General features: G+C 43.6%; 7 protein-coding genes and 1 long non-coding RNA gene across 9 annotated transcripts; 5 read left to right on the top strand and 3 right to left on the bottom strand.

Moving 5' to 3' along the window:
- The first annotated feature begins 401 nt into the window (after window positions 1–401).
- On the top strand, window positions 402–18,295 carry LOC6500044 (neuropeptide SIFamide receptor). 2 transcript variants are annotated; one of them, XM_032456470.2, is made up of 6 exons: window positions 402–579; window positions 2,216–3,231; window positions 3,328–3,394; window positions 10,326–10,425; window positions 14,020–14,658; window positions 14,920–18,295. In XM_032456470.2, the coding sequence occupies exons 2-6, from the start codon at window positions 2,410–2,412 to the stop codon at window positions 15,635–15,637; spliced, it is 2,346 nt and encodes a 781-aa protein (XP_032312361.1). In that variant the 5' UTR covers window positions 402–579; window positions 2,216–2,409; the 3' UTR covers window positions 15,638–18,295. The 2 variants fall into 2 exon arrangements, with proteins under 2 accessions (XP_032312361.1, XP_001953326.1); XM_001953291.4 differs by having other exon boundaries at window positions 402–3,231.
- On the bottom strand, window positions 3,513–4,666 carry LOC116656600. Its single transcript, XR_004311560.2, has 2 exons — window positions 3,722–4,666; window positions 3,513–3,545 (listed from the first exon to the last, which is right to left on the bottom strand). It is a non-coding gene; the product is annotated as an uncharacterized LOC116656600 (long non-coding RNA).
- Window positions 10,457–11,242, bottom strand: LOC6500486. Its single transcript, XM_001953292.4, has 3 exons — window positions 11,131–11,242; window positions 10,821–10,954; window positions 10,457–10,744 (listed from the first exon to the last, which is right to left on the bottom strand). Exons 1-3 carry the CDS (start codon window positions 11,140–11,142, stop codon window positions 10,603–10,605), a joined length of 288 nt encoding a protein of 95 aa, XP_001953327.1. The 5' UTR covers window positions 11,143–11,242; the 3' UTR covers window positions 10,457–10,602.
- A 151-nt stretch (window positions 18,296–18,446) lies between the features above and the next one.
- Window positions 18,447–19,509, top strand: LOC6500045 (farnesol dehydrogenase). Its single transcript, XM_001953290.4, has 2 exons — window positions 18,447–19,105; window positions 19,210–19,509. The coding sequence occupies exons 1-2, from the start codon at window positions 18,533–18,535 to the stop codon at window positions 19,387–19,389; spliced, it is 753 nt and encodes a 250-aa protein (XP_001953325.1). The 5' UTR covers window positions 18,447–18,532; the 3' UTR covers window positions 19,390–19,509.
- A 411-nt stretch (window positions 19,510–19,920) lies between these two features.
- Window positions 19,921–22,599, top strand: LOC6500046 (3'-5' ssDNA/RNA exonuclease TatD). Its single transcript, XM_001953289.4, has 4 exons — window positions 19,921–20,392; window positions 20,820–21,168; window positions 21,222–21,503; window positions 21,565–22,599. The coding sequence occupies exons 1-4, from the start codon at window positions 20,206–20,208 to the stop codon at window positions 21,701–21,703; spliced, it is 957 nt and encodes a 318-aa protein (XP_001953324.1). The 5' UTR covers window positions 19,921–20,205; the 3' UTR covers window positions 21,704–22,599.
- On the bottom strand, window positions 22,278–23,617 carry LOC6500485 (isopentenyl-diphosphate Delta-isomerase 1). Its single transcript, XM_001953288.4, has 2 exons — window positions 23,206–23,617; window positions 22,278–23,144 (listed from the first exon to the last, which is right to left on the bottom strand). Exons 1-2 carry the CDS (start codon window positions 23,524–23,526, stop codon window positions 22,689–22,691), a joined length of 777 nt encoding a protein of 258 aa, XP_001953323.3. The 5' UTR covers window positions 23,527–23,617; the 3' UTR covers window positions 22,278–22,688.
- A 15-nt stretch (window positions 23,618–23,632) lies between these two features.
- LOC6500047 (AP-2 complex subunit sigma) lies at window positions 23,633–24,509 on the top strand. Its single transcript, XM_001953287.4, has 3 exons — window positions 23,633–23,778; window positions 23,835–23,984; window positions 24,043–24,509. Exons 1-3 carry the CDS (start codon window positions 23,776–23,778, stop codon window positions 24,316–24,318), a joined length of 429 nt encoding a protein of 142 aa, XP_001953322.1. The 5' UTR covers window positions 23,633–23,775; the 3' UTR covers window positions 24,319–24,509.
- Window positions 24,510–24,622: 113 nt separating this feature from the next.
- On the top strand, window positions 24,623–27,401 carry LOC6500048 (ras-related protein Rab-1A). The gene is made up of 5 exons (XM_001953286.4): window positions 24,623–24,943; window positions 25,749–25,869; window positions 25,931–25,978; window positions 26,033–26,260; window positions 26,334–27,401. The coding sequence occupies exons 1-5, from the start codon at window positions 24,921–24,923 to the stop codon at window positions 26,529–26,531; spliced, it is 618 nt and encodes a 205-aa protein (XP_001953321.1). The 5' UTR covers window positions 24,623–24,920; the 3' UTR covers window positions 26,532–27,401.
- The last annotated feature ends 87 nt before the right edge of the window (window positions 27,402–27,488 follow it).

The following is a 27,488-nucleotide window of genomic DNA, read 5'->3' as shown; positions in this document are numbered from 1 at the left end:
GGATCACAGCCTCCCACATGCTTGCCATGACATTTCGACGCTGTTCAACCTTGGATATTGCCAAATGTGGTCCTTCAGTTTTAAGCCTACAAACTTGTGCGCTAAGCCTGGCCGTAACAGGACGAAACGGGAAAACGGCCGAGAGGCCGGACGGAATGGGGAAAAGTATAAACATATAGGAGAGCTCTGTCATTGCATTTGAGGGCCGTTGGTTCAGCGTTCACGAGTGCGCCCAGTACATAGGCGACAAGGACGATTGAGCGAGCTACCGTTGCCGCCCACCCGAGTGGCCCACCCGCCCACATTGAGCCCAAAAACCTAACCATGCCAAGCCGAAGTGCGCTGCCGAAGCAAGGACTTGCGGCGGGCGCGGTTTGGCAACAGGGACCTACATTCAGTCGTATCCGATCCGTCGGCTCTTATCGGGAACGGGTCGTGTCTGTCGTGCGGATGGCCAGATAGCCTGAAAAACGAGCTACCGTGGCCGCAATGGCAGCAGTCCTCATTCAGACGCGAATCCGTTTACAACGCGGACGCCCCAGGGGCGGATTAATGCCATTCATTTGGCCAACAACAATAGTAAAAAAAACAACAATACCGCAACACGGAAACGACCACGCGTAGTGTTAACCTTTTGGATGTTTGGCTGATTTTTTCTCAGTTTATGTTTACCTTATGAGCGGGGGTGTTTGTTCATCTGTGTGTGTGTTGTGGGAGTGTTTATGTGGGAATTTTCTGACTGCATCTGGAGTGCAGTTTTTATCCCTGACAGTTTAATTAGTTCCACTCCGCCCGCCTCCGACTGATTTGTCAGTGTCTTGCTGTTGACACTTGGTCATACGCCCCATTGGGCCCATGGGCCAAGTCCAAAGGACTATCAGGACCATCATCTCCTGCAGATGGCCAGCAGGCATGTAAGCTCAATTAGGTTCCCAAGCACTTTCACGCTCGAAATGGAGCCCAAATGGCAATGGCACACCAGCTGTGTAGCTACACAGCAAATATGGGATTAATTTAAATTTTTAAGTTTTGAATAGTATCCATAAACATGTTTTAGAATGTTGGTAGAAATAAGTTTTAAACTTTTATAGATTTCAAGAAGAGTCCGTACTTCAAATGAATTGTTTAATTTTAAAAGTTTAGAACGAGTTGTAGTCGGAGTCAAAATTTAAAGGGACCATGTATAATATACATTTTATATCTTTTTTAGATATATTTGGGATTGCTTTTATTAAAATTAATAAACATAAAATTGTAGATTTCAAACCAAACCCCAAATCTTTATCTTTTAATAGTATTGAACTAAAACTTTGTAGACTATTTCTTATGGTCAACAAAATGTCTTTTGAGGTCGACTTATCAATACAAATACATCGAATTTCGTCCTGTGCATGGACAGTTTGAATTGTGTGACATGGGGTCCTTAGTCGCCAGTTTGTCTGATGTAGACACTCCCATGGAACCGCACAAAAGATTCTTGAATCGACTTGGCTCTGTGGCAATTGTTTCAATGCCTCAATGGCAATTTTTTGGCACTCAATCGAAGAGTGCTTCGTGTGCTTGGCAGTTGTACTTAATGGAATTTTTATGCGTTGCTATTGAGTCGCTCAATTGCTCGTTTTGTCGATGTTGGTTCGACGGTTTCTCACATTTTTTTTGCGTTTGCGTTTTTTTTTTTTTTTTTGAGGTCAAAGTGCACGGTGGCTGGCTTTTCAATTGTGCCAAAAACAGCAGCAAACATCGGCGGCCAAACAATGGGAGAAATGGCATTAAAATTAATTAGCGACGCGCATGTGTTCTTCGTGGCTGTGACCATGTCCCTGAGAATTCCGCTCTCCGCTCGGCGTTCAATGCTATCCACACCCGTACCGCCCAGCATTTGGCCTTATCTGAAATATGCACACGAGTCCTTGGACCGCCGACTTTTTCGTAATGCCAGCCAAGGTAACATCAAACCAGCTGACGAACGACCCCAGTGCCCAGAATTTTATTCGGATTCGGATTCGCATCCGCATCCGAAACGGCAACAAACTATGCTAGGTGATTTTCAGCCTTGGGGGACAGTGAGCTGCCAGTGAAAATTGCATTTGTTGTGCAACCTCAGGGCATACTTACACCCACACCACACACAGATACAGTGATACGCACAGATCCTGCGAGAAGATTACATTGTGGGTCGTGAGTGTTAATTAAAAGTTGTTCTCTAATCCAAAAGCCACGAAACTTCCTGCATATCCTACATACAAAACAACCGAATGTTTCTTAACACCAACGAAATGCCAAGCGACGATGCCATTTTTATAGACTTTTTGTAAGCAACGACAACTGGGGAGGCGAACCAGACACGAATTGGAGATAGCGACTCAAGGCGCCACTAAAAGTGTCAGCCCGTTTAATCAAGACGGCCTGATGATGGCAGCCAGCGGGCGGATTCGCAAGCGCAAGCATAAAAGCCATCTCACTGGCGACACTGCGGCAGCAACACTTACAACAGCAACACCAGGCTCAACCGCCACACCAGCCAGCTTGGCAACCACAGCGGCAACACCAACAGCCACATCAGGGCCCGGCCGACTGGAGGATACCATGGAGGAAGTCTCCCTAGCCGGGGACTATAATAATTTCACGCATAATTTCGTCGATTTGCAGAACCTCTTGAATTTCAACGAATTGCTGAGCAGCAGCCAGAATGGAACCGCCGGCAGTGGTGGCAGTAGCTTCGATAGTACCTCGAGCGCATCGAGTGCCATTAAGCTGACTAACGGCGCCATTAAGGACACTCTGCTAGGAACGGTCCTGACCACCGCAACGGCCACGGTGGCGCCGGCGGCCAGCTCCCTGTTGGCCAAGCTGGGAGCTAGTACGACGTCGGCAACAGCGGCAGTGGCAGCGGCAGCAGCCGGAGGATCTCGGACGGCCATAGCCGATCCCACCACATCCACCTATTATGCAAACTTGCTAAACATGTCGCCCGCCACCACCAGTCTGATCTCGGCGGCCGCGGCCACCAAATCCTACAACGACAGTGTCCTGCGGTGGGAGCAGCTGGACGGTAGCGTGGACTTCACCTTCGATCCCCTCTATCGGCACTCGCTGGCCATGTCCATAGTGTACTGTGTGGCCTACATCCTGGTGTTCCTGGTGGGACTGGTCGGCAACAGTTTCGTGATTGCCGTGGTGTTGCGAGCACCCCGAATGCGAACGGTGACGAACTACTTCATTGTGAATCTGGTGGGTGAACCCTTAAATCATACAGATACAGATGAACCCCATTAATTTCAAATAAAATTTCCATTTCCTTGCCATCAACGCCGACTCCGACACCAGGCCATTGCGGACATCCTAGTCATTGTGTTCTGTCTGCCAGCCACTCTGATTAGCAACATCTTTGTGCGTAAGTAGTAGCTCTTTAAATCAGTAAGACGTCGAGATTTATTTGCCATGAGGGCCGAATGCGGGACCATTAGGGTCCTGGGACCTATGGTTGGGCGATGCGTGTGGCTCTTTTTTTCGTGTCGGTTCTGCATATTAGTCCGATTTATGTCCTGCAATTAATCGCAGCTTAGATAAAGCCTTGCCAAATGACTTGTCCAAAATTTGTTGCTTCTGCGTGTTTACGCTGCGTATGCGTAATTTGGCAGATACATACGCCCGAAAAGAAGTGTAATGGGCGCATCATTAAATCTAATGTCCGTATAAATGTCCAAGCTGAAGTACTTACTTTTTGCTTTCGTTGTGTGAAGAGGAAAACTTTAAGACCGTCGCATTTTTATACCGGGTTATATATCAGTTAAAACGCTATCCATTCTGCCACAAGCATTCCGTTTCCTCTCAATTCCGACTCTGTCTCATCGAAATTATAGCAAAGGGAGAATTCTTTAGTGTCAGGCATATAGAGGACACTAAATGTCAGAGCACATGCTTAGCCTTTGAATTCGTCTGGAGAGTGTCGAGCTAAGACAGGGATTTTAAGAGCTATTTTCTCAAAAAAAAAATCAAATAAAATGGAAACACATAAATCCAAAAGTGACAGATACTAGAAATTGCACTTAATTATTGAAAAGGGTGAACACGGTAACCAAGTGACAACTGCTTATACTCACAGCCAGGATTCCCACTCAATTAAATTAATTTTCTTCTGGGTCTAAGCCTTCTTGGCATTGACAATTCGCAAGTTCCCAAGGTACAAGTGTCTATTTAATTAAAGGCCAATTCCAAATCCCAGCGACGACCCACAAACGACCCGATAAACGAGGTTACGCATAATTGTATGCTTTAATTTAAATAAATTTTGCCTGACATGCCTATCCATCCATCTATGTGTCTGTCTCTGTCTGTTGTTCTCTCTCCCCCGTTCGCCATCTCAGTCCCTCAAGTCTGAACCATTTCAGTCCTTAGACTTTGTGTCCTGTCATCCAAATTGATAGTCGTAGAAGCGGGCGAGAAGGTGAGCGAATGTCTATGCAAATCGCCGTCGACATGGAAAAATGATCGAAATCCTTGGAAAATCAAATTCCGATTGTGGAGCATGCCTTGCGATTTCCATCCTCCACTGCAATTTGCCATGATGCGATGGCTAAAATAACCCCAAACCATAGCCTGGCCCAAAACCAGCTTGTAGGCTCGCAGGTCGGGCCAAGTGTTGCCAATTAAGTGGCACTGTTCTGCGAGAACTCTCATTCTCTTGTTGCTTTTGCCCTACACAGGAGAAAATATTTATGTATTATAAATATATGGTTTGGTTTACCTAATCGGTGTGTATCTATTACGATCAAATATACGATCAAATAATAATATATATCCAATATAGTATTGGATACACCTAAGGTATCTTTCATTTATTTACTTTCATTTAGTCAGATTTTTATTAAACCGATTTTCAAGCTGTAATTTTAAGAGAGGCCTTTTTTAAAAGGACTTTTGACGCCCCATTGTATCATATAGCATTGGATTGGAATGTATATATTAGAAATGCAATTTCATTAAAAAAAACTTCACAGTGTTCCCCAACTCCAGTATCTGGCACTGCGCTTATGGGAACCGCGCTCCTCCCTTCCATGGCAGCACCCCAAACAAGTGGGCGGGTGGGTGTGTTGTGGGTTGAGTGCTTTTGGGGGGTGTTGAGGGCTGTAGTAAACGAAGGCAACCGAGTGAAAATCGCACGAAACGAATGAAGCGAATGGCGAAAAAGTGAATGAGTTTACCTCAGCCTGCAGTGTGGCTCTGAGTGTATGTGTTGGTAGAGACACCGTGTCTGTGTCACTGCGCACTCTCTCTCTGTCAGTCTCTCCCTTCCTAGGCTCTCACTCTTTATGTACTCTCGGCTTTGAATGTGTGTGTGCAGTTGTTGCTGCTTTTCGGGGTGGCCTAAAGGATCATCGACACAAAACTGACCTAATTTCACAAATTCAAGCTAGGCGCAGGGCTGGCGATGCCAAGGGGCCGACCACTCTTAGTGGGTCACTGGGGGTGGTGGGTGGCTTTTCGCTCCCTTTCTTTCGCCCCCAAAACCCTTTTCGTAGCCATCGCTTTTTGCTGGCATGTCTTGACTCGGGCTCAGCTGCTGGGGAGGCCTAAGCGAAAACGCCAGCCACAACAAATTGCAGCCCTTCTGCTGGCATTGGAAGGAGGTGATTTGGGTGGCTCGGGCTCCTCCTCTCGGCCCAGAGGCCCCTCTTCCCCACTCACATTCCATTTCTATTCACTTTCGACAAGCTGCCGAAGTTTAAATCGAAGGCAGCGAGTTCAGCGAGCCAGAAAGAATGGAATAATCCGTACACGGAAAAATTAAAATTTAATATCACACTTTTAGTATTTGAAAATATTATTGAAGTGCAAGGCAAAGCATTAAAAAACTTTTGTCAACTACTAGATGTTCTAATCTAAGTTTTATATTTATTATTTTAATTTGTAATATATCTTTTAGGCATTACAATCTTTTACAGGATTATTTCAAGTTTATATTTTATTTGTTTTAGAATTTCTTAAATCAGGAGATGGGACTTCTGGACTTCCTATATTAATTATGATGTTGCAAATTCTTTGTTTTGATATTGAACTTTTGGAATATCTCTATCCTCAAACTGACTTAAAATTCTAAAATTTCTGACAATAAATTATGAATAGAAAAAGAATCTATAAGTTCAAAAACATTTTGCATAACTTGTTGAAATAGTTTTCACTGCAAAATAGAGAATGCGGGATGTGGGAATGCCTGGCATATTTGAACATCGAACATGGCTCTTCGCTGTCTGATAGTTTTTCTATCAAAGGGATGGTCTCCATCTTGTGCCCTCAAACTGAATTTATATGAAATCAAATTCGACGTTGTCGCCGTATCGTTGCTGTTGCTGTTGCTGTTGCTGTCGCTGTCGCTGTCGCTGTTGCTGCCGCAGTCGCAGCTAGCAGCGACGCAAGCTATGGCCATCGCCACAGGCAGCGCCATTATCTAAGCACACCTTCAAGCCTCAGAATTGCAATGGAAGGTTGTTTGCATTCAAGGCTCTTTGCGGCTGGATGAATTGACCTAAATATTTCGCTTGGCAAACCTAATAGTCAGGGTTATACCCTCACTCCACACGTGTGTGTGTGTGTGTGTTGTTGTGCTTGTACCTGAGTTGGGTTGGGCCTGTACTGTGTTCTTTTTTCTCTATTTTGTTTTTGTTGCCTTTTGGTTTGTCGGAGAGTGGGTGGTGATGTTGGTGGTTTGTGGGTGGCTTTTGTGGGTCTGGGTTCGGAATGCGGCTCTGGCCCTTATTTATGTGTGTGCTTCGAAATCCAATAAAATGCGAAATGAATTGATTTCCTAGCAACGATGCCGCCTTGAGACGAAGGATATCCTTGCTATCCTTGCCAGCCCCAACACCAATTGCCCCAAATGGCGCTTTATGGCCATTGTTGTGCCATGTTATCAATGCGAATCGTTATCATTACGGCCCTTGCTAGTCCGTAACACGTTTTCCGTTATTCCGGGGATCGAAAGTCTCAAATCGGGCATCCAAAGTCACGTTGCCCGCTTTTCTGATTAGAATTGCCTCGTGATTTGTGACGGGCCAACGCGGCGTATACGCAACCTCCCTTTGCACCCTGCTCTGTTTCTGTTTCTGCTTCTGATGAAGTCATTTTTCAGCACTTTCTGCTTGTCGATTGTATTTTAATTTAGTCGCTACGTGCTGGCGGCGAACTTGCAACCTCCTAGGCTCCTAGCTTCAGGATCCTACTGGCAGTACCATATCTCACCTCGCCGCATCCTCACGCCCTGTTCCAAGTCCGACATTGCTCCGCGCAAGTCTGTGGTATTCAATTTGCCGCCTAGCTGGCACAGAAGTCGCCGCAGGACGTGACGCCTTGATGATAATCATAACAATAACGCATTTGTCTGAAGTGTTATGCCTTTCCCATGGCCACTCCACCGGCTCCACCTCCTCCAATCCAATCGAACACCCCACCCACGCCCAGCCCTTGGCGAATTTGTTACGCCTGATTATTTCATTAACTTTACGACCCAACTCTGTGCATGACAATGCCGCCACCGAAACGAATTTACAATGCCGACAATAATCCAATCCACTTTGCCTGCCGAACGAACAAACAAAAGTTCGCCCAGGACTCCCAGTCCCAGTCCTGCGATACTCCTGTGCATGGGGCAAAAATAAAAGGCTTAGAGGACCAGCCCACTTGACATTTTGTGGGGTTTGCTCAGCCGAACTCAGGCCACAATCGAAGGCTACACCGATAAGCCAGTAAATCGATTGGTATTATCTCCTGCAGTTGATCAAAATTGAGCACAAGCTTACGCTTATAAATTGAGGCGTCTGTATGCCATATGTTGCCACGTCAAAACACCCTCGAACTCAAGTCAGGCACTCATCCCACCTTGACGCTAAGAAACCAAGAAGCTGGAATGTTTGCCAAGTAAACCCAGAAGAACGTTCGAGTATTTGGTTTCACTTGTGGCCACAAATTGGTAATGCCACAAAACAGAAAGAGTTCCAGGGTCGTACAGTCAGGACACGCAAGTCAATTAGTGCTATTTCGGTACCTGCAATTATGTTTACACAACGCATTAAGAATTCTCGACTCGAAGAGGTCCAGACATTTAGTGGGCTTTATTGATTATGTTTTTCTGAAGTTGCTATTTATTATTTTATTGTTTCAGTCGTGTTTTTCTAAAAATAGTTAAGCGAGTGCATCACCATGAACCTTTCACCTTTATCGGGAAACTGTGATATTTTAATGTAAACAAAAATATATGTTTCATCTTTTTGAGGAAAAAAAAATGTTGAATGCCAAGCTTTTTTCTATACTTTTACAAAAAACGAATTACATGTGGATCAATAAGCTTGAAAGTAAAAAAAGGCATAGTAGGTAAACCGACTTTTTATAGAACTTCAAAGTTCATGGTGAGGAAACCTCAAAGAATTTATGTTTTCAAGGGGATTCTGCTTTAGTGACTTGTCCTAAACCCGTCTTTTTGGCTTTACGCAGAGTCAACCGCCCCCACAACTATTGTTTACTTGTGTCTTTGTAAAAACCACTTTACCCCGTTGAGCTTAGCATAATATAAACTTTGCTCAGACAGTTGGCTCCTTTGAGTGCATTGGTGCAAACTTTAATCCCAGACAAGCAGCATAAGTCACGTTCGCTCCTTGGAATGGAAGTGCATACCCAATTAGATAGTTTATTTGCCGACGAAAAGTCGAACAAATATTTGTTAAAAAACAAGTTCACCGAATAAGAGCGGTAATTCTCTTGTGGGGAAGTGACGAAGCATCTCGGAACGAAATTTGAATTTAAATTCGCTTTTAATGCACTTGATGTCCAAGCACAAAGCTAGCTATATGTCAAAGTTCACCCTTATCAGCATAAAATGAAATAAGTAGCCAAATACACTCGTATTAATGGCTTTTGCTTTGGTTTCAGTCTGTTGCACTTGCAGGTCTGCCCTCCAGCCCCAGCCCTCCTCACATTTCAAACCGAAGGAATAAAATCGAAAAACCCATCTGAGATGCTGTCTCCTCGCGTATGGTCCTGTGTACACACAGTTGATTGTTTGTCTGTCTGGTGTCCTGCCCACGCACAAACCACACACAAACACCCATGATCCTGGCCAGAACCTGTCCAAAGAGTTCACTTGCACCACGCTCAAATAATATTTATATTTTTATGTGCCAAATCATATTAAAGTTAGCTTTTATTGGGCTGCGTATGCATAATAAAAAGCGACAACAAATCGAGATAAGACAGGCGAACGAGACAGGAAATTAGAAGCCCGGTGGGGAGGAGGTGCCGGAGTAAAAGTCCAAGGAGGAGGAAGGAGGTGCCATAGCACCTCCTTCGCAGAACATTGAACTCCGCGAACCCCCAGCCCTAGTGCTAATGATGTGACGTACGAGCTGTACTTGTTTAATTGCCATTCGATATGTCATGCCCCGGGCGTTGATGGTTCGGCTGTCATCAACCTTGTCTTGGAAGTTCGAACCGCCTCCGCCTGCCAGAGGCTAGCCTACGCCCCCAGCCCTCAGGCCATATGTGTTTTATAACCTTTTGTGTCTGAGTGAGTTATTCCTCCCAGCATAAAATTCATAACGCACAACTATGCGAGGAGCTATGCTGGCGCAATTACGGCCCGTGTCTTCCATCTTCCATCAAATGGAATAAAAGGAATACAAATTAACTTAGGCAACTGCGGTCTGCCCTGGTCTTCGCCTTGGTCTTGGTTTTGGTCCTGGTTCTGGTGCTGGTCTGGGCAAACAATACGTTCCCCTGTTCTCCCTGGTCTTCCCCCCACGATCCTTGTGCCCAGTGGCTGGGCTGGGCGCAATCTGAGACTTGTCACCAAATTATGAATGATATGCAGCACATAAATCTCAGTCAGCAAACAACGTCGGGGACGTGGCGGCTGGGACGTTGCTGACAAGAAGCATTGAACGTTAACCAGGTCCTAAAAACAACTCGAACCCAACTGGCCGTGACTAGAAGAACTACTGCACTGGGAGATAAGTGACATTTTTCTACGAAAATATTAAGTATACGCCACCGAATTCCAATTTATACTTTTAAATTGTTATGATTATGCTATACATTGTAAGATTTCTGTCTATCATTTAGGATTTAAGAGAATAATCCTTTGAACATTTTTCCTAAAAACTTCCATTCAATTACTAACTTTTTTTCGAGTGTACGTGTAGGGCAGCGTGGACCTTCTGACCGAAAGTTACTCAGCATAATTTTTGCATTGTTTATGGCCAATATTTACCAATTTCTCTTTCCCTTTTTTCTTTCTCCTACAACTGTGCCCCTCAACTCATCAAACCAACGACCAGCCTGGATGCTCGGATGGCTGATGTGCAAGTTTGTGCCCTACATACAGGGCGTCTCCGTGGCGGCCTCTGTCTACAGCTTAATTGCCGTCTCCCTGGACAGGTGAGTTTAAAAAACAAAACACTCTCTCCTATTACATGGCTATGAACTTTTATTGTGGGATCGGTTTCAGGATAGGGGTCGTGGTCGGGGTCATGGCGGGTACTGGGGATTGAATTGGACAAGGATTGGGATTGGGGTTGGGGCTGGGACTGGAAAGTGGTACGGTGGTTAGTCCGGTTAATGATGCACAACCACAGCTGGGGCAGCATGATGCACTGGAACCAAAGGCACAATCGGCTTGACGGCATGCACCGCCACCACGGGCCGGTGGACAACGGGTGTGACGACCTTGACGGCTGCCGGATGATGCACAACGTGGCTGTCATGAAGGAGAAAAAATAAAGGGTTAAGTGGTGAACCGAGTGCGATAAGCAGATTGAGAATGAATGGCTTACGAGTGCACCGAGTGGGCGCCATGATGGATGATGGGAGTGTGCACCACGGCGGGGTGCGCCACCACGGGGGCCACGGCTACCACTCCGGGGTAGGCATAAGCCTGGGCGGCGGCGAAGGCGGCGAGCACGAAGAGCTGCAGTGGATCAAAGTTCGCGGATTAGTGGGATTTGATGGGAACCACAGGAGGTTGCATGTGCCAGGCACACAAAACAACAAATCACTTTACATTTATTTTACTTAAAATTTTTGATTTTATGCTCAAAAAATCTTAAATTTTGTTGGTACAAGTTTACGATTTAGTTTACTCACAACTTTGAACATTTTGTTGGTTGTTTTTGGCGGGAAGCTGGATAGAAAGCTAAGCTAATGACTGATAATTGTCAACTGATGACAAACTGGGCTCAGACTGCGACTTTTATAGGGGATTTAAGCCGAGCAAGTGAGCCGAAAGTGAACGCGGCTCAATGCAAGCAGCTAGGAAAACTGGTCAGATCGAGAACTCAGACATGAGGCAGCTACGCAGGCAGTACGATGTAGAAAAAAAACATTAAACAGCATAAGGCGGTAGGAGAGCAGTAGTGGAGCAGTCGTCTCAAGATCAAGTTCATCATATGTTCGCTTGCCTTGTACGTATTTGGCGCCGCATACAATCAATTTCATGTTTCTAGCTTTTTCTGAATTTTGAATAGGCCTTAGAATGTTGTTTGCTAATTTGCCTTGTTATCTATTAAATCGTCAAGTTGACCGCCAAGAATCAAAGTCCCAGTAAACGGAGAACAGTTCTTCTGCTTCCTATAGCATAAAGCATAAATAAATAAAGAAACCGATAAAGTGCGATACTCTTGGTGGCCATAAAGTTGGAAATGTCGCGGGCAACTGATTTATCAAGTGCCACTAAAACGTTTTGACGTGTGCCAGTCATAACCCCAAGGACAATGCGAGTTTCCAAGTGTCCCTCGCTTTATGAGCACTTTCATTTATATCAATTTCTGGGTGTTATCAAGGGAGGAGCACTGCCTGGAGCTCTGACTGTTTCTATTTCTGCCAGTGTCATTTTTCAACCAGCGGCCACAGAGACGCCAACAGCAGTCACATAATGTAGTACATCATTTGATCGTTTGGTCAGCCGCATACCCCCATGACAGGGCCCGCCCACGGTCAAGTCCATTGCCTCATCATCGCTCCTTGCCACATCGCCCATCTAAATCCAAGCCCCAACCAGAGTCGGAGTCCATCGATGCCTGTTTATCCAGTTGTTGTTTGCCAGCACCCGCTGTTGCTTTGTATTTTTACGAGCACTCGTAAACCGAATAGAAATTTAAGATTTATTATCTGTAACATGAAACTTAAATCGCCACTCGTTGTCTTAGAAGCGGGCTTAAGGGCTGAATGCCAGGACTTCGGTGTATCCGGATGCTGGGCAACTGAGTCTCCTCCGTGATTAAGCTTATCACTCGCTTATTCTTATTCTATGGTTATACTTATGCCAAAGCTATTTAATTAGAGTCGTTTTGTTGCCACAATTCTTATGTATAATCATAAAATCTATATATCCGAGAACTGACATATAAACATAGTTGTGGGTTTATGGCGCTGGCATTGAGGTTTTTGTGTCTCCCTCCGTGAGCTTCGTAAATGTCAACAGTGCGTATGGGTAACCGAAGGAACTCGGCAAGAGTCATAAAACCTTAAAGGAGCCGGGACTGGAAAAGAAGGTGCCACTGTCAGGCCAATTATTAAATTTTCCGCCAACTGAAAGCTGTAAACATGTGAATACAAATAAGGAAAGTAAGCCATTGTTGTTTATTTCACTCCGAAAATGTCATTCATCCTGGGATGGAATAATAATTATCATATTTTCAATGATTAACCAATCTGAACGAAGTTAATGAGTTTCAATTACGTAATAATTGCTGCGAATTATTGCAAAAATAGCTTCATAAATTCTCCTTAATTGCGACAATAAAGCACAATTGAAAACGTTTCCTTTTTGAATACAAACGTCTGTCTTTACAACCAACCTAAGAGTATAATGACCATGATTGAAGCTACTAATTGTTTCAATTGGTAAAGAATTTAAAGCATTCAAGGACATTATAGATAGCTCAAGTAAATTAAAGTTCAATTAATGAGTCAGAAAATATGGTTTATCCACTTTTTCCATTCAATTGGTAGTCATCAATTCTTGAAATTAATTTTTCCGAACACAGAATACAAAATCCAGAATACAGAGCTTATCCCGAAGAACTCAATTAAGCTGTCGCCTGATTTATGAGCATTGAATACCGCATGGACAAATTATGTTAATGCAATTGCTTGGCTGATATAAATAAACGTTATGACAATTTGATATTGGTTCTGCGGACAGCTTTGTTTCGCCCGCATTATTGCGAGATGAGGGTCTCGGCAGCACTTTGTTTGGCTGGCTATTTTTAGTCGGGAGAAATGAGATTCAGTTGTGGATGCCCTCTAATGGAATTACCGCTGTGTTATCTGCCCAATGTTTTGGCAGACAGACACAGGCGACGACCCAAGCCGGTCGAAAATACCAAAATACGAGCACAATGCACGTAATTACATGCTTTTTTGGTGAGGCCAGTCCAGGACAGGACAGGAGCAGACGCCCCAGAGCAAGACTTGTCTATGACCATTCAGCGGGCGCCACAATCAGCCGGCTGCACTAAGCCAAATGAAAAATGCTGAACTCGTTGATGGCTCCACCCCCCATCCAGCCCCCAGCTGGGAGAGCTCCTTTGCTCCTCAGCTCTTATTCAAATTACAATTCATTATGGCAAGCAGAATAAAAAATGGTTCTCCTGCTCCCCGCCCGGTGGTATTCTACGTTTTTTGGGGTGGGGATAGAAATAGAATGGGAGTGAGCTGGTGAGTTCAATAGACGAGATTGGAAAGCGAACACTCAGCAGAAAAAGGCTTAAAGGACTGTCGACTGGCGGCATCCTGCGTGTGCGAATTAATCAGCGGAGATGCTACTCGTACTATTTGCATGTCGAGAGCTCCTGTCTTCTGTCTCCTGCCGGTTGAAACGGTGTCGTCATCGTCATCGTCGCCTCGACAGCTTGATGATTGCCATTATCCTTGACGGCTCAGCGCCGTCAGCGGCATCTGGAGCTCCTCAAACTGAACTCCGTTCAACCGACAATTTGTTAAACACCCTTTGTTCCGTTCCCACCATTGCAGGTTCATTGCCATCTGGTGGCCCCTGAAGCAGATGACAAAGCGACGTGCTCGCATCATGATAATTGGAATATGGGTAATCGCGCTAGTGACCACCATACCCTGGCTGCTCTTTTTCGACCTGGTACCCGCCGAGGAGGTCTTCTCTGACGCCCTCGTATCGGCCTACTCGCAGCCGCAATACCTCTGCCAGGAGGTCTGGCCACCTGGCACCGATGGCAACCTGTACTTCCTGCTGGCCCACCTGGTGGCCTGCTACCTCCTGCCCATGTCTCTGATCACGCTCTGCTACGTGCTCATCTGGATCAAGGTTTCCACGAGATCCATTCCCGGCGAGTCGAAGGACGCCCAGATGGACCGAATGCAGCAGAAGAGCAAGGTGAAGGTCATCAAAATGCTTGTGGCCGTGGTAATCCTGTTTGTACTTTCGTGGCTACCGCTCTACGTCATCTTTGCGCGTATTAAGTTCGGCTCGGACATCTCTCAGGAAGAGTTTGAGATTCTTAAGAAAGTTATGCCGCTGGCCCAGTGGCTCGGTTCCTCCAACAGCTGTATAAACCCGATTTTGTACTCAGTGAACAAGAAGTACCGCCGAGGATTTGCGGCCATTATTAAGTCTCGCAGTTGCTGCGGACGCCTCAGGTGAGTGAGAAACTTTTCAGTATTGAGCGAGAGCAAGAACAATAGCATCCTAATTGGATGTCAGAATCGATTGGAAAATACTTGTGCCGTTGAATGAACTCATTGTTGTCCTTGTCCGAGTTAAACGTAAAAAATTTTAAGGCAAAAAGCACTTAATTATCAAGCAACTTTGAACTTAAAAGTCCCATTTAATACAGACTGACCCATTTTTGATGTATTTTTTCTACGTGAAGCAAATTTTTTATGTCTACCATTTTTTAGGTACTACGACAATGTGGCCATCGCCTCCAGCACCACCAGCACCCGCAAGTCATCGCACTACCACCAGAACAGTTCTCGAAAGAGTCCTGGCAGCAAGGGCAACGCAGTATCCTACATCTACGAGCACAACTCGCTGCGACGGCACAACATGATGCTCAAACAGGACAGTAACCTCTCGCAACAGATGCTACTCAAGCAGGACTCTCACGGATCACGTCAGTTTCTCATCAAGCAGGAGAGTTCGTGCAGCGATGCCTCCGGAATCAGGCGGCCACTCTGTCAGCAGGATAGCAATGGTTCCAAGGTCTCCCTCTCCAAACAGGATTCAATTGTGTCCTATATGGAGGCTCGACGGGCGGCAGGACACAGCCTGAATGATTCAGTGACGGACAGGGACAGCATCTCGATTGAATCCCGGCGACCAGGAGGAACTCCAAGCTCCCTGCTCGACAAGCGCCAGAAATTCGTGAAACAGGACTCGGTTATCTCTTTTGTTGATCAGCGACCCGAGCCACGGCGCCACCAGCTGGTCAAACAGGATTCGGTGATTTCCTTTGCCGACCAGCGACGCGGTCTCCTGAACAAACAGGACTCGCTAATCGCCAACCGGACCGGAGACGCCCCCACCCACCATGTCTCCATTCTGAAGAAGACGGACTCGCAGCTAAGCTACGGAGCCTCGGCATCTCCCCGCAGGAATGCGGATTTATACGAATAGGCAACCACTGGTTGATAAATATTCTCCTGAATGAAGGAACTACTAAAGAATGGTTTGATTTTCAGAAACTATCCAAAAATAATGTAATAGATGGAGCATGCATTCTATGGGGTACTATATTTTCTCTTTAAAAAAAAGTTTTTGTTTTTAAAAAATGAAACTTTCATACACTACAGAAGAAGGATTATTAAGAAATCCTGCTATATGCAAGACAGATATAAAATTGGCAATATTTCATAAATTATCTTAAACTTTATATCCCATAAAATGCATTATCCCTAAAAACTTTAATCGATTAAAAAGTCAAACCATTCTAAAAACATATAAAACCGCAACGATACCAAAAAAATCTTACCGAACCATAAAAAAAAAGTGCATATATATTATATATTTCTATAGTGGCTAGAGAGAAACGGATCGAAGTGAAGGGAGAGTGATAGGCCTACGATTGTGATAGAAGTCGGCAGTGCTGGTGGGTTAAGAACTTCAGACAGTGCCGCACATATCCGTCATGTCATCGTCGTTGGGACAGTGCCAGTTGGGATGGACATCGGGTTGGACCAATATGGGGTGGGTATATCTAATCAGAGATCGCTTAGCTAGAAAGAGACACGCCACAGAGGGGCACAGGAAACAGGAAACAGGACTACCCACACCACACAACACAAAACCACACAGACACGCAAAAACCCACAGACCTAATAGTTAATAGATGTTTTATACGTGTTTCAGAGGTACTACACAAGATATAAACTACTCCTTGGCTATGGCTATATAATACCTATATATAAAATATGTATATGTACCGTTACGCAGTTTTAAGATTGTTTGTACTCGAAATTTGCTATATGGATGATGAGAAGATGAAATACGACATGATGGGGTTGGGAATCGTGAGAAGGCGGTGGGTTTAAAAATAGCTTTGCTAAACTTTTTGTACGATGGTCAAAAATTGAGTGAAACGGGCAAGTCCAGTATCATATAGTTGAGGAAACGAAACAAAACAAAATGAGATAACACCGAGGTCTAAAGTAACGTACCTACTAAATTTTTGTATGGAAATTCTTACAATTTATACATATATATTTATATTGATTTTGGAATAAGCAATATGCAATACAAGCGTATGGTCTGCTCGTACGCCGCGTATCTATCAAACAACAATAATCAATTTTATTAGAATTTTACACAACCGAGTTGCGGCAGCGGCAGCGACAGCGGCAGCGGAAGCGGAAGTGGCACAGCAGCGGAAATGGCTTGGTCAATAATGGAATACAACGGACGATTGTCGATCGATTAATTCGATAGCTATCTCGATAGCTATGGCCAGTGGTAGTGTAGGCATCGAACGCGCACAAGGCAGCACTTTTGACCATGCTAATGCTAAGCGAGGGCTGGGAACGATGGAATGGTGTAGAATAGGGATATAGGGACATAGGATTAGGATTAGGATGATGATGAGGATGAGGAGGAGCAAGAGGAGTAATGTGAGCACACAGCAGGCAAAGATTTCGCACTAAACGTATCACTACAAACTAACAAAGAAGCAAACAATAATCGAACTCAAATTCGTTAAACACTAAACACCAATGAACTTTAAACTATATGAAGTAAAAAAATATAAAGGATGCAGGAGAATAGAAGGCGAATCAGGAGGAGAAATCAATGGTAAAACTATGAAACTAAACATAAAGATTAACTATGCAATTTTATTGTTAGCCAAAATTTTATAAATGTCAAGTAACGAACAAGTAAATATTTATATGTATACAGAATATATCAAGTATGGAACATATGTTATATGTATAACTTTATATACTTCGATGACATTAGACGCTGATTTGTAGAGATTTGTCTCGCTTAGATGTCCCCGAAATCGGCTACATGTTTCATTTAAGCCGTAACGTAACCCGTAGTCTCCCTTCAGAACTTGGGTAGCTTTAAGCCCATTCCCAGGATCTAAATCGGCCTGTTCAGAACTCCAGTGCTTAATGCAAGACAAGAATCTACAATGAGGAATATCAATAATATATTTCAAATATACATAACATACATATATTTATATAGGCTTAAGTCATATGCCAGGCAAGAGAAGAAGTCGAGCAACAAAGAACAACGTCTAGTAAAAAAAAACTACGAAATACGAGTACACATTTTATGCTGCAAGTATGTAAAAGCGCCCAATAGAAATGTCCTTTCCCGCTTTCGATTCCACTTTAAGACGAACTAGAAAGTAACGAGCAGTTGGAGGATCAAAAAACAAACAAGTAATATTTATCAAATAAAGCAAATTGAACTTTAGGTTTTAAAGTTTTAAAACGTAGTGCATACCCATACACATATAATTACATGTGCATTAAGTTCGTTATTTACCGATGCTGAAAACGCATTATAAAAACCAAATCGGAAGTTAACCAGTTAAACAAAAAATCAAAAACCAAAAACATGACATTAACGGCAACACAATATCTATATATGTAAATATATATGTGTTTATGTATACATATATGTATATTTATCGCATACAAATAACACCAAGAATACATGCATGTTAGCAGAAATAATAAATAAATAACTAATAAACTAAAACTACTTGTTTAAATTTGGCGCTTCATAGTTATCGATAAGGTGATTGTTTATAGGACTCAAAATGTTTGTAGAGAGTAACAATTTTCTAGCTAGACGTCCTCATATTGTTTCATGAAGGCAATTATGATCTTAAAGCAAATGTGTTTCTACTTTTTACGACCAGAAATTATTTTAAATTTCGCGCCACTTTTTTATCGATCTACCGATATCCGATCGGACATCGAATAAGTAAAAGTATAAAGCTCAGCTGGATCAGAAAAGTGTATCATTTTCCAATTAGAAATACGTCTGCTTGGATCTCCTATCATGAATCGCTGGTTAAATCGGGTAGCCGTTGTTACTGGGGCCAGTTCTGGAATCGGAGCTGCCTGCTGCCGAGATCTAGTGTCCAAAGGAATGGTCGTCGTGGGATTAGCCCGGCGGGAGCAGCGTCTCCAGGAGCTAAAGTCTTCCCTTCCCCCTGATCAGGGAGCTCGTTTCCACGCCCGTTCTTGTGACGTCAGCGTCGAACAACAGATTATTGATGCCTTCAAGTGGATCGACAAGAGTTTGGGTGGTGCCGATGTTCTGGTCAATAATGCCGGCATTGTTCGTCGAATAAACATCACGGATAAGGGCAACTCGGCCGATCTGAGGGCCATACTAGACACCAATGTGCTGGGAGTTAGCTGGTGCACCCGTCAAATGTTCCTTTCCCTGCAGCGCCGGAAGGTGAACGATGGTCATGTCGTCCTGATCAACAGTGTGGTGGGTCACAAGGTGCCTGTGGTGAAGGGTTTCAGTCTAAACATGTATGCTCCCTCCAAACATGCCATCACGGCCTTGACTGAGGTCCTGCGGCAGGAGTTCATGGACCAAGGATCCCAAACTAAGGTTACAGTAAGCATATCAAAATAGGATTTTCATACACTTTAACCTTCAAGATCGTAATAGTTTTATTGAACTTTTTTTTATTAATGAATTCCCATAAAATCCCATTTCAGAGCATCAGCCCCGGAGTTGTAAACACAGAAATCTTCGATACATCCTCTGTGGAAATCCAATCCAATATGCCAATGCTGCGTTCTGAGGATGTGGCGGATGCGGTTTCATATTGCATCCAAACGCCACCGAATGTTCAGATCCAGGAGCTAACCATAAAGCCAGTTGGAGAGACCTTCTAGTAAAACAAGTGTCTTCTGTTAAATTTTTAAACAATAAACATTTATTTTCATTAAAAGGGTTTCAGGCAAGCACACCTATAACAAAAAATAAATAAATAATAAAGTGCAAAGTAACAAAAATTTCCTTGCGGAATATTTTCTTCAGATATGACAAGTTTTTAAAACAAATATATTTATCTTATTGCTTACAATCAACTAATTTACAATCAATAGACAATTCAATATTTAACAAAATTATTTGAAATTTTGAATAATAACGTTAAATTTATCGATATCTCTGTTAACAGAGCGTTAACAGAACGAAATAGGCGGAGCAAAAATCCAGTTAATGCTGTAATTCTGATTCCAAAGTACACTTCCGAAGGTATAAATTCTGTTTATCAGGTTTTCTATTCATTTCTATATGTAATATAAGAGATAACACTAACTTCGGTCGCTGTCGTTATCAGTTACATGAAAGAGCCAGATTAACAGGCTTAACATTAACATTTCAAATAAAAGCTAAATGCTACGAAAAAATAGCCAAGTGGACAACACTGCATTGGTCTGCCAGCAGTTTCGTAGTTTCGTGTCGGGATAGTTTTTTAGTTTATTATTTCATAACTTTCAAACCTCTTATTGCTGAATTGGTCAACTTTTCCAAATCGCAACATAATCGAATAATCCATTTTCCACGGTTATCATCACCGTCGCGTTTCCTTGCCACCAAAAAAAGATAATTGAATTATCCATCTACGCATACACACGCAACAACCAACAACACCCAACAATCGCCTGCGTCATTAGCTATTTTTGTACGGAAAACAAAACGAAAACATGGATCTACTACAGAAGTCCGAGGCGGCCGTATCCGCAGCATCTTTGCTGGAGGATCAGGCGGATTTGATGGACAGCATGAAGCACTGCTTCGAAAATCTGATTGTTATTGACGTGGGTGCGAATTTGACCAATAAAAAGTATAGCCGTGATCTCGATTCGGTTGTCCAGCGAGCCAGAGATGCAGGTAAGTCCATTATCAATTATTGTTTTCAAGAAATACGATTGCAAGTTTCTTTGTTTTGGGGCGAGGCTGCAAGCTCGGCCAGAAGGTCGTGCGACCTGCGATGAGCAACAAGTGTGCAGCTGTTATGCTTGTGTTATGTTATACCCTAGCAGGGAGCATAATAATCAAGTAAAAAAACTTGGCAACAGACTCAAAAAAACGTATATCTATATAGGCCTGAAATGCAAATAATATTCTACAACATAAATAGATTTTGTTGCGTAGAATCTGGCAAACAAAATAGTAATATTATAAAGCCAAAAAGAGTGTTTAAACTTCGCCTTCAAACAAAGACAACTTACTTTCTTGTTTCCATCTATGTATCTGTATGTGGCACACTGCAGTTTGCACTCACCAACTTTCTCTTCTCATCTCTTCTCCGCCGCAGGTGTTCAAAAACTAATGGTTCACGGCACTTCGGTCAAATCGAGCAAGGAAGCGCTGCGCCTATCGCGCATCTATCCCGACATTATCTACTCGACTGCTGGCATACACCCGCACGACTCCAAGTCCATTGTGGAGGAGCCGGCCACATGGTACGACCTGGAGCACATTGCCCAGGCCCAGGAGTGCGTGGCAGTGGGCCCCTGTGGGCTGGACTACCAACGCGACTTCTCCGAACCGGAGGCCCAGAAGCAGATCTTTGCCAAGCAACTGCAGCTGGCCATCCGGCTAAACAAACCTTTGCTGATCCATGAGCGCTCGGCTCAACACGATCTTCTCGAAATAATGGATAAGTAAGTGTAATAATCGAGGGTCTATAGGTCCTAATTTGTTGCAATTTTTGCAGATTCGAGAACCTACCGCCTGTGATCATCAGAGGATTCATGGGAACTGCCGAAGAGGCACTTAAGTATCTGGACCGCAGGTTCTACATCAGCCTGACCGGCTACCTGTGCAAGGATAAATCGGACTCGGGCGTTCGCCGGTTGCTGGAGGATGGCACTTTGCCCTTGGATAGACTTTTGGTCGAAACCGATGCTCCCTTTATGTATCCCAATACAAGGGCTTCCAAGCTACCCCAGCATGTGAAAACTGGCATCACCGAACGCTCATTGTTGTACTTACACAGGTGGGAAGAAAAACACCTGCAAAGTTGAATAGAATGTCATTGAGTATCAAATTTATTCCAGATATTGTACCTTCCAACGTAACGAGCCTTGCAGTCTTCCCGCAATTGTGGAGATGATTGCAGCCTTTATGAAGAAAACGCCCGACGAAGTAGCCCTGGCCACTGCCTTTAACGCTCTGAAGCTTTTTGGCTTGTCCTAAATGAAGAAGGTGCCCCCAAAGGAACTAATCGACAAAGTGTGCCAACCAGCAGCTTTAAACATATAAAACTAAACAAGCCTGAGATTCACGATAGACTCATACCTATGTGCCTTAAACAATAATCGAATTCGGGATGAAGCGCAAGTCCTGATATTATCCATACACACAACACACTCTCATACCCAATTACGAACCTTATTGCATGCGAAACGTACGTATACGTATACCTACATCCTATATACTCCCTATCCCAAAAAAAAAAAATGCAAATTATCGATCGAAATTTGCATGCCTTAGATGTAAGTTGTTGGAATTTCCTAAGCAAGTGCTTTATTTACTCGATTTCCCACGAGAAACGGTGCCAAGGCGGTGCCAAGTGAGGGCCGAGTCCGGGGAGCAAATAATTTGCACTCGGTCGGAACTTCACGCCTCGAAGCGCGCGCTTCGAACTCGCTCCCGAAGCGAAACCTATACACGTTAAGTGCTGCAGCTTGTCTTCTGTTTGTTTCTTCTATATGTATATTTAAGATATACCCTTTAATTTTAGTTTGTGTCTCTTGTTAGCCTTAGGTCATATTTTTGTAAATATTTATTCTTGTTGTTCTGATGATGATACGATTATGATGATGATGATTATGGGAAACGTAATGTGATCATTTTAAAATCTAAATATTTATATGATATCCAACATATATATACAAACACATTAGTTAGGCTATGAAGCATATTGAGTATCGTGCGCGTATAAACGCATTTTGTTATATATACTTATACAAAAGCTTTGTACTGAACTGATCGCCTAACGGAGGTTGCATGAAATCCACTTTGTGCCGTGCCCATTGTCGCACACAGACACTTACTATTTTCCATTTGAATAAAGCGAATTTAAAAAACCAGATGTGCTGTTGTTATTTAACTTTAACGGCTCGTCATAAATGTATTTCTTTCTTTTTTCGGTTTTTCGTTTTTTGGTTCGTTAGCACATTTAAAAGCGTTGAATGTTTTTCAAGTCCTCATACTGCTCCAGCCTATTCAAATTATCCCACCACAACTTGAGGCGGTGATGCAGTATGAGGGAAAACCATGGAGTCAAGGGGGCGCTGAACTTTGCCACCGCCTCGTCGATCTTATCGCGGCGGAGGAAACGCACCTCGCTCACCTCGTTGCTATTGGGATTCAAAGTCACGTCCTTCTGCAAAAATAGTATGTAGTCGATCTCGTGTTCGCCCCACACACCATCGCCCGTGTCGGCGTAGTGAATGCGGGTGAGGTATCGGAAGTCCTCGGGACGAAGCTCCTCGGTGGGTATGCCCAGTTCATAGTTGAGCCGACGCTGTGCCGCCAGGCGGATTCCCATGGCATTCTTCTCGTCGCGTTCTTGCTCAATCTCGTGGAGCGGATGACTGCAGCAGGCATTGGTGTAGGTATTTGGGAAAGTTATCTGAGCAATGAGATAGGTTACTATCCATGGGGCATCATTCAACTATGCGTATTCATCTCACCTTATGCGAAGATCGCTTCTGTACCAGCATCTCTCCCTTGGAGTTAAACAAGAAGACACTGAAGGCCCGATGTAGTCTAACGTCCTTTGTTTTGGGGTCCACTCGATGGCAGTCGGCCTTGGAGGCCGAACCGATGGCTCTGTCGTTCGCATCCACTAGGATGCATTGCTCCTTGAGGGCGTGCGCCTGGAGAGGATCATGCACGGATTCCACAGGCACCTGGCGCTGCTGCTGCTGGTCCACCGCTGTCGTGGAGCAGTTACGGAGGGCGTAAATATTCCGGAGAGTGGAGAGATTCCAGTTACAGCGTAGGGCCAGCATTTTTGGTAAATGACTAGTTTCGTATGTGGCCAAAACAAATATAAAAGTGAAACTTCATAGGGCCGAGCTGCCAACTCGCTTCGTTTTGAGTCGCGAATTTTACAGCACTGGCCGTAGAACAGCTGTTTGGCTGCAGCGGTATCCCTGGCAATAGTGATACACAATTTGCTCATAATCAGTTTTTCGCTTCCGTTTCAGAACGATAAAATTGTAAATAGCCCGAAAGCTGCCCAATAAAAGAGTAAAAAAATGGTGAGTTTGTACCAGACTCCTTCTTAGAAACTAAGTAAAATGATTTGTTCCCCCAGATACGCTTTATACTGATACAGAACCGCGCTGGCAAAACTCGCCTGGCGAAATGGTACATGAATTTCGATGACGACGAGAAACAGAAACTTATTGAGGAGGTGCATGCAGTGGTCACTGTAAGGGATGCCAAGCACACTAATTTCGTAGAGGTTGTTATAGCTTTAGAAACCTATAAGGCACCCATTTAATTACAATCCCCACCCACAGTTCCGAAACTTCAAGATCGTGTACCGAAGGTATGCGGGCCTTTATTTCTGCATCTGCGTGGATGTTAACGACAATAATCTGTGCTATCTGGAGGCGATCCACAACTTCGTCGAGGTGCTAAACGAATACTTCCATAACGTTTGTGAGCTGGACCTCGTCTTCAACTTCTACAAGGTGTACAGTGTGGTGGACGAGATGTTCCTGGCAGGCGAAATCCGGGAAACCTCTCAGACGAAGGTGCTCAAGCAGCTCCTGACGCTAAATTCACTGGAATAAGGGGGGGACCAAAGCCCCAAGGATCGCCAGATGCATTCCCCTAGCCGCTTATCGAATCTTCTTTCATATACTATTACGCGTATTATTATTATTATCTATAATGTGTTCTTTATGCAAGCAAAAACTCAAATGTTAAATACCGTGTTTAGAAACAAATGATGTACCATAAGAGATTGTATGCAAGTGCAAAATATGTTTTTATTTGGCTTTATTGGGGGTGTTGGGGGTCAGAGAGTATTTTTTTTTTTTTATAGGTTCCGCCCACTCACCGTTGATGGTCAGTGGCTATGAAGCCCTGGTCTATTCTAGCATTTTCCAACACTGCCGCGCTCTAATGCCACTTCGTCATTTTTTCAGTCGCCATTGTTCTCGTTCTCGGCCGTCGAATTTGTGGAAATAATCACATTTCCCTTAAAATTCGCTGCAATAAATACAATAGCGAGTTATTAAAATACAACACAAAACAAGTGCAAGCGCAGTGCGTGACAGTTTGAAGCGCAAGTCGAGCAAAAACGGTGACAACAGCAGTCAGTGTGAAAACCAGGGGCAAAAATCGAATATTTGTTCGTGGCAACTACATATTCTTGTGAAAAGGCCAGAAAATGTCATCTGTGAATCCGGAATAGTAAGTCGTCATCTGCAGCAATTGCGCATAACTTGGATGTGTCGAATTTCTGGCTTTAGCATTGGAATACATCACATCTCTCGTTCGATAATCAGTTTTCTTTTCTGCGACGTCATTTTTGCTACGTTTCCATTCCATTCATCGGCCACCAGTCATCAGCCCCCACGCCACTCCCCTCTGCACCTTGCTGCTGGCTTTGTTTAGCGCTGGCATTGGCAACTTCAAAAAGGAAACAACAACCGCCCTAAACTAGAATTAAGAATAAGATTTTTGCATAGAACCATTAAAGGGCCTAAGATGGCATGGCATACATACACACCACACTCATACTCGGCTGATAAAAACTCTGTACAGAGTTGAAATGTTAATTGTTGCTGCTCTAGCTGCCATCGGACTCTGGATTCGGCCAGCACATCCAATCTAGTTAGATCCCAGCCCCCTGAGAGCTGAGCGAGTGCTGTGTGTAGCTGGGCGGATGAGTCACCTGCGTGGAGCGTCGTCTCCCACCCCCTTTACTTTCCCTTTGTTGTTGTTTCTTAACGACTGCTACGTAATCAAAGCCCAGTTTTCCTTAATTGAACTAGAGGCAATTGATTCGTTGATTCTCCTCCAGACTTTCCTCCGATAACATCACACTCAGCTTTATCAAAATTTTTCGCCCCATCGCCCAAAAAAAAAGAATAAATTGGGGGTTGATGTGCGGACAAGTCCGATAAGATAAACCCCCAGAGTAACCGGTTTTATGTATAGCCCTCATGCATATTTACATACTAAATTTGTGGTATTCTCTTTTTATACTCCGTAGCGATTATCTCTTTAAACTGTTGCTGATTGGAGATTCGGGCGTTGGAAAGTCCTGTCTGCTGCTGCGATTTGCCGATGACACATATACAGAGAGCTATATCAGCACAATCGGAGTAGACTTCGTAAGTTGGCCAACAAGTTGCGAAAGCCAAGTTGTGACTCACAATAACTTTTATCTTTCAGAAAATTAGGACCATAGAACTCGACGGGAAAACCATTAAGCTGCAAATCGTAAGACAAAGCCAATGGCCTATCTAGGATATATACTAATTATACTTTTTGTAGTGGGATACTGCTGGCCAGGAGCGCTTCCGTACCATCACGTCTTCATACTATCGAGGTGCGCACGGCATCATCGTCGTCTACGACTGCACGGACCAGGAGTCCTTCAACAATGTGAAGCAGTGGCTGGAGGAAATCGAGAGGTACGCTTGTGAGAACGTCAACAAGCTGCTTGTGGGCAACAAGAGCGATCTGACCACCAAGAAAGTCGTCGATCATACCACAGCTGCGGTGAGTTAAAACATCTAATATGATTTTTTGATATATTTTTTAAAAGAACTTCTTTCGTGTAATGGCATTGTAGGAGTATGCTGCCCAGTTAGGCATTCCATTCCTTGAAACTTCGGCCAAGAGTGCCACAAATGTGGAGCAGGCCTTCATGACGATGGCGGCCGAGATCAAGAATCGCGTCGGGCCACCGTCCAGCGCCACCGACAACGCTAGCAAAGTGAAAATCGATCAAGGACGTCCAGTGGAAAACACCAGATCCGGTTGCTGCTGAATAACTCTGATTGTGAATCATTATTTTATTATAAAATTAAACAAAATTTAAATATAATAAATTAAAACGGAAACCACAATAATAGTGAAACAAAAAAAAAAAAAAAAACAAAAACAAAAAATGGCGAGACCACAAAATCGTAATTATAAAACCTAATTCAGTAATAACAATAATGAATGAAGAGTAGTGCGTTTGTATGATCCTAACCGTGATCCGATTCGATTAACACATAAAGCAAAAATGTAATAGCCGACAGTAATGTGGCCGACAAAATTCCGACTTCAGTTAACCATACACATTCACACAAACGAAAAAAAAAAAAAAGTCCTGCACACTAGCCGCATGACTAGCAGGATACTGATACTAACCGTCTTTCTGATTTCAGCTGTTCTGTTCATAAGTAGTGCAAAGCAAGCAAACAAACGGTGTAGCAATTAAATTAATATTAAATCTAACCTACAGTAAGAAGTTACTTATCACAGCAGCAGCAGCAGCGCGAAACAATACGATATGTACTATTAATACACAAATGCATCGCATTAACTGAACGGAGTCGATGGCAACGGCTAGCGAGAGCAATTATATTGTACTGTCAGCTACTACTTACAACTATGTATACATATGTATGTGTTTAAATTACAAATACAATTTTCTAAACATATTATCTCTAGCGAATGTGCTCGCCCACTTGTCTCTGTCATATTGAAATTTTATGTAAATCGAAGGAAACCAAAACCGAATGAACATTTTTAGAATCCGATTGTGTGTTTGTATTTTCGTGTGACGTAAGGGATTAGGCACATAATTAGTGTAATAATAATGACGACATAGCGAGATGAAGTTTAATAAAAATTATTGCGTGAGCGTAAATCAATTGAAAGGTTTGGGAACAATGGACACCACAAAAGTATACAATTTAGTTTCGGTTTTCACTGTCGCCCGAATTCGATTCCCCAA

The sequence above is a fragment of the Drosophila ananassae genome, chromosome 2L, assembly GCF_017639315.1.
Source record: "Drosophila ananassae strain 14024-0371.13 chromosome 2L, ASM1763931v2, whole genome shotgun sequence".
Classification (NCBI taxonomy): Eukaryota; Metazoa; Arthropoda; class Insecta; order Diptera; family Drosophilidae; genus Drosophila; species Drosophila ananassae.
The sequence above is the reverse complement of the archived record's forward strand: the minus strand, read 5'-3'. Positions and strand labels throughout refer to the sequence as shown.

Coding starts and splice junctions, on each gene's coding strand:
- LOC6500044 (XM_032456470.2), top strand. CDS start 2,410: ATGATGGCAGCCAGCGGGCGGATTCGCAAGCGCAAGCATAAAAGCCAT. Junction 3,395..10,325: donor GATTAGCAACATCTTTGTGC/GTAAGTAGTAGC, acceptor ACCAACGACCAG/CCTGGATGCTCGGATGGCTG. Junction 14,659..14,919: donor AGTTGCTGCGGACGCCTCAG/GTGAGTGAGAAA, acceptor ACCATTTTTTAG/GTACTACGACAATGTGGCCA.
- LOC6500486 (XM_001953292.4), bottom strand. Junction 10,745..10,820: donor GGCGCCCACTCGGTGCACTC/GTAAGCCATTCA, acceptor CCTTCATGACAG/CCACGTTGTGCATCATCCGG.
- LOC6500045 (XM_001953290.4), top strand. CDS start 18,533: ATGAATCGCTGGTTAAATCGGGTAGCCGTTGTTACTGGGGCCAGTTCT. Junction 19,106..19,209: donor GATCCCAAACTAAGGTTACA/GTAAGCATATCA, acceptor ATCCCATTTCAG/AGCATCAGCCCCGGAGTTGT.
- LOC6500046 (XM_001953289.4), top strand. CDS start 20,206: ATGGATCTACTACAGAAGTCCGAGGCGGCCGTATCCGCAGCATCTTTG. Junction 20,393..20,819: donor CCAGCGAGCCAGAGATGCAG/GTAAGTCCATTA, acceptor TCTCCGCCGCAG/GTGTTCAAAAACTAATGGTT. Junction 21,169..21,221: donor CTTCTCGAAATAATGGATAA/GTAAGTGTAATA, acceptor CAATTTTTGCAG/ATTCGAGAACCTACCGCCTG.
- LOC6500485 (XM_001953288.4), bottom strand. CDS start 23,526: ATGCTGGCCCTACGCTGTAACTGGAATCTCTCCACTCTCCGGAATATT. Junction 23,145..23,205: donor AGAAGCGATCTTCGCATAAG/GTGAGATGAATA, acceptor CTCATTGCTCAG/ATAACTTTCCCAAATACCTA.
- LOC6500047 (XM_001953287.4), top strand. Junction 23,985..24,042: donor AGCACACTAATTTCGTAGAG/GTTGTTATAGCT, acceptor CCCCACCCACAG/TTCCGAAACTTCAAGATCGT.
- LOC6500048 (XM_001953286.4), top strand. CDS start 24,921: ATGTCATCTGTGAATCCGGAATA. Junction 25,870..25,930: donor GCACAATCGGAGTAGACTTC/GTAAGTTGGCCA, acceptor TTTATCTTTCAG/AAAATTAGGACCATAGAACT. Junction 26,261..26,333: donor TCGATCATACCACAGCTGCG/GTGAGTTAAAAC, acceptor ATGGCATTGTAG/GAGTATGCTGCCCAGTTAGG.